Source organism: Hemibagrus wyckioides, linkage group LG12 (assembly GCF_019097595.1).
Source record: "Hemibagrus wyckioides isolate EC202008001 linkage group LG12, SWU_Hwy_1.0, whole genome shotgun sequence".
In the NCBI taxonomy this organism is placed as follows: Eukaryota; Metazoa; Chordata; class Actinopteri; order Siluriformes; family Bagridae; genus Hemibagrus; species Hemibagrus wyckioides.
The window spans coordinates 4,876,050-4,881,049 of NC_080721.1; the positions used below are offsets into that span (position 1 = coordinate 4,876,050).

At 38.3% G+C, this 5,000-nt stretch overlaps 1 protein-coding gene across 5 annotated transcripts in view; it reads right to left on the reverse strand.

The window, feature by feature from the left end:
* The window catches only part of ptprua (protein tyrosine phosphatase receptor type Ua), a 264,933-nt gene that overhangs the window by 53,341 nt on the left and 206,592 nt on the right, over positions 1 to 5,000 (reverse strand). For 3 of the 5 annotated variants that reach the window (XM_058404911.1, XM_058404912.1, XM_058404910.1), the window contains exons 15-16: positions 2,783 to 2,812; positions 2,338 to 2,498 (exon numbers count right to left, since the gene is read on the reverse strand). In XM_058404911.1, coding sequence (XP_058260894.1) covers positions 2,338 to 2,498; positions 2,783 to 2,812 — 191 coding nt within the window. The remainder of the gene's footprint in view (positions 1 to 2,337; positions 2,499 to 2,782; positions 2,813 to 5,000) is intronic. The other 2 variants (XM_058404915.1, XM_058404913.1) reach the window with 1 other exon arrangement.

Sequence of the window (5,000 nt, forward strand, 5' to 3'; positions counted from 1 at the left end):
TTTTTCTCGCTGATGCAAAAGCATGAAACAAGCCGTTAAGTAACGTGGTCATGTGCTGTATTGACTCAGTCATGGTTGTTGACACGTAAATATATAAATAAGAAAACGAAAGTAGGATTTAGGGGTGTACAGTGTGAAACATCAGATTATGAAGAGCCAGGATTAATTGCTAACCCCGGGTAAAGTGTGAGCAGTGCGAAACGTGAAAAGTTTACAATGACCCAGGGGAACAAATTCAACAGAATAGAATAGAATATAGCGTAGATGGACATTAGTATATTTCAAAACAACACCTAAAATTTTCCTTGGGTCAATTAATCATTTCTTCCTGTCTGCGGTTTGTCCTGTTTTGCCTTTTTTTTTTCATTTTGTGTTAATTTCTTTTAATAGAATCTAAATTAAGGATGAAAATCAAACAGCATTGTGTTTACAATGACATACAAGGACCCAGGGAAAGGATTCAATAGAATAGGGGTGTAGAGTGTAGCTACTGCAAGGCTGTGTGGACTCATTTCATTATAAAAGTTACTGAAAGATGGACATTAGCCAAGAAGCCACAGGAAGAGCGCTGGGGGGTGAAGTAAATAACTACAAACACAAGGCATAGTTCTTGCTTTTCAAATCGGTTTGCCAAGAGATTCTGGCTGCTTAAAACAGTTTTATTTTCCATTACTGAGCTTCTACGCATTCTTCTCTCCTTGTTCCACCTGCAAGTAAAATCTGTGAAGAATGTTTTGTTGCAATCACATCAAATGAAGAGTATTCTCTTTCAAGCTGCCTGAAATCCTCCATCCGAAGGTGACAATAAACAACAACAACATCTTTAATCCTCCATATCTCAGCACTTTTAGATTTTCTTCTGTCTTGCTTTGACTAGATGTTAGAGAAATCTACAGTGTCCAGTTCAGTAGAAAATCTCACAAACAACTAGTTAAGGACACAATCTCAGAGCAAAACCAGCTAGTTAAGTAAAAAAAAAAAAAAAAAATCTAAGGTAGCTAAGTAGAAAATCTTACATTATAACCAGCTAGATAAGGACACAATCTCACAACATAACCAGGTAGATACATACACATCTAACAACATAACCAGCTAGTAAATAAAAAAAAAACCTCACAACAAAACATGGTAGTTAAGTATGAAATCTCAGAGTACAACCTGCTAGTTAAGCAGAAAATCTCACAAACAACTAGTAAAGGACACCATGTCAGAACAAAACTAGTTAGTTAAGTAAAAAAAAAAAAAATCTTACAAAAAAACAGGTAGCTAAGTAGAAAATCTTACATTATAACCAGCTAGATAAGGACACAATCTCACAACATAACCAGGTAGATACATACAAATCTATCAACATAACCAGCTAGTAAATTTAAAAAAAAACAAAACCTCAAAACAAAACATGGTAGTTAAGTACGAAATCTCACAGTACTAGTTAAGCAGACAAGTCTCACAAACAACTAGTTAAGGACACCATGTCAGAACAAAACTAGTTAGTTAAGTAAAAAAAAAAAAAAAAACCTTACAAAAAAGGTAGCTAAGTAGAAAATCTTAAAACCTAAAAAGCTAAATACAAATCTAACGATCATAACCGGCAAGATAATTAAAAAAAAAAAAAAACACTCCATATAATAACCAACAAGTTAAGTTAAAAATTTACAAAATAACAAACTGTTTAAAAGGGAACAATCTCACAAAATAACCAGCTGGTTAAATAAAAAATCTCACAACAAAACCTGGTAGTTAACTAAGAAATCTCACAATACAACCAGCTGATTAAGTAGAAAATCTCACAACATAGCAAGCTAGTTGAAAGGACAGAATCTCATAACACGCTAGTTAAGTAAACAATCTCAGAACATAACCAGCTAGTCAAATAGGCATTATAAAACCATTATAAAACCAGCTAGTTTAGTAAACCATTTTAGAACATAACCTGGTAGTTAAAAAGTAAAAAAAAAAAAAAAAAAACAGGATGTTGAGTTGAACATTTTCAAAAGTAAGGTTTAAAAATTTACTACACCAAAGCAACACTGCTGAAGTTTGGGGGGAAATGGTGTAGAATGTGATCTGTCTGTATGACCCACTAGTGATCTATGATTCATTTACAGAAGCTGGACTTAGCTACTTGGTTTGGAAAGAACTGTTCTGGCATTTTATTGATTTATGTTTTGTATTTTTAATGAGGTGAGACGTAGTGAGGTGGAGACACTTCCACACAACGGGATGATGAAAATCCGTGATACTCATGCTGGTTTAAACTCGCTTCTTAGAACTAACTTTCCTGTTGAGTTGTGTTTGTCTACAGGGCATTCATTAAAGGTGCATGTGCATACTCACTCCTCGCACTGCAGCTATGCACATCCATAAAGGTGTGTGTGGTACGCTCGTCCTGCTGCAGCGTGCCCTGGTCAGCCGTGCTGCAGTCCAGTGACCCTAGCCTTTGTTTCTTCTCTTGCCGATACGGCATGGCCGCTTTGTTCATGTTCACTTTCTTCCTTCTGGAAAAAATAAATAAATAAATGGAAACACACCACCTGACATTGAATGGAATATTATAACATCCTGCCAAGGGACAGATATAAAAAAAAAATAAAAGACAAAAGAATCAGCAAACAGTAATGCGATGATAGATGGAAATATATAGAGGAAGGTCACGGAAGAAGCGATTATTAGAGTGAAGCTATAATACAAAGGAGTGCAAATGAAGAATAATGCTAAAATAATAGAAGAAGAAGAGGAAGAAGAAGAAGAAGAAAACTAAGAAGAAGGGGGATCCACTTACGGGTTGTAAGGATAAAAATAGAAGTCCCTTCTGTGTAGCATGAAGAGAAGTAAAGACAGATAATGTAAGAGAAAGAGGAGAAATTTCTAGCAGGAGTGAGATATGAGTTGAAATAGTTAACTTTTTCTTTTTTTTTTATATTAGACTTAGAAAAGCAAACGTTCACTGTAGATGATGCACATGGACACATACTGTACACTGCATTAAATACGCTACTTAAAAAAAAAAAATGACACTGATTAGCAGATTTGCTCACGTTGCACATCGTGTCAGTTTCACTTCCCTCATTAAATCTGCATGAAATCTTCAACCTTATTATTCCATCACTTCTTATCTTTATCTTTCAAGCGCATCACTCAGTGACTACTGATTATTCACTTAAGCCAACAGGAAAAGTGTAGAGTTATAAGGAGTTATTAAGAGGCTTTAAGTGGATTAATGTACAATTCGTATTAATTAAGAGTTACTCGCATGGATCCCATACAAATGAAGCAATACAAGTATTCCAACTCTGGCCTCAAGCTAAACTACTAGCAAACATGTCGTCTTACTATCGTGCAACTGTTAACTGTTACACTGAGAAAAAAAAAAGGAGGTGTGGCCAGTCAGACTTGGGATGAAAATGCTTATACACTGCTCAAAATAATTAAAGGAACCCTTTGAAAAAACATCGGATCTCAATGGGGAAAAATATCATGCTGGTTATCTATACTGATATGGACTGGGTGATGTGTTGGGAATCAAAGAATGCCACATCATTTGATGGAAATGAAAATGATCAACCTACAGAGGGCTGAATTCAAAGACAACCCGAAAATCAAGGTGAAAAAATGATGCAGTAGGCTAGTCTATTTTGCTGAAATTTTATTGCAGCAACTCAAAACGGTACTCAGTAGATTGCATGGCCCCCACGTGCTTGTATGCCTGACAATGTTTGGGCATGCTCCTTATGAGACTGATAGTGTCCTGGTGTATTGGTCAAGGTCTGGACCAGGGCATGATTGAGCTCCTGGACAATCTGAGATGCAACCTGGTGGTGTTGGTTGGACCGAAACATAATCGATTAACAGAGTCATTTAATTGTATTTAGGCGAGCGTGGGGGCCATTCAACGGTATCAATTCTTTCATCCTCCAGGAACTGCCTGCATACTCTCACCACATGAGGCCGGGCATTGTCGTGCACTAGGAGGAACCAAGAACCCACTGCACCAGCGTAGGGTCTGACAATGGGTCCAAAGATTTTATCCCAATACCTAATGGCAGTCAGGGATATGCCTCCCCAGACCATCACTGACCCACCACCAAACCGGTCATGCTGAACAATGTTACAGGCAGCATAACATTCTCCACGGCTTCTCCAGACCCTTTCACATGTGCTCAGGTTGAACCTGCTCTCGTCTGTGAAAAGCAGTGGCAGACCTGCCAATTCTGGTGTTCATGGTGCCGGGTAGTGAGCACTGGGCCCACTAGAGGACATTTGGCCCTCAGACCACCCTCATGAAGGACGTTTCTGATTGTTTGGTCAGAGACATTCACATAAGTGTCCAGCTGGAGGTCATTTTGTAGGGCTCTGGCAGTTCTCATCCTGTTCCTCCTCACACAAAGGAGCTGATAAGGGTCCTGCTGATGGGTTAAGGACCTTCTACGGCCCAGTCTAGGTCTCCTGGACTAATTGCCTGTCTCCTAGAATCTCATCCATGCTCCTGAGACTGTGCTGGGAGACATCAGACAAACCTTCTGGCAATGATATTGATGTGCCATCATGGAGGAGTTGGACTGCTTGTGCAAACTCTGTAGGGTCCAGGTTTTGCCTCATGCTATCAGTAGTGACACTGACCCTAGTCAAATGCAAAACTAGATGAGTAGGGGAAAAAAGGTCAGTGGCCTCCACCTGTAAAACCATTCCTGTTTTGGGAGTCATCTCATTGTTGCCCATCTTGTGCACCTGTTGTTAATTTCATTAACACCAAAGCAGCTGAAACTGATTAACAACCCCCTCTGTTACTTAACTGACCAGATCAATATATCAGGAGTTTAATTGACTTGATGCTATACTCTGATTAAGCAAGTGTTCCTTTAAATTTTTGGAGCAGTAAGATTTATTTCAACAAGGTTCTTAATGAATGGATGGAAAAATGTAGAGTGAGTGAGGTTAATTCACATAGCATTAACAGAAACTGGTTAAATTGTGAAAGGATGTTGGTGCTGATGGGAATT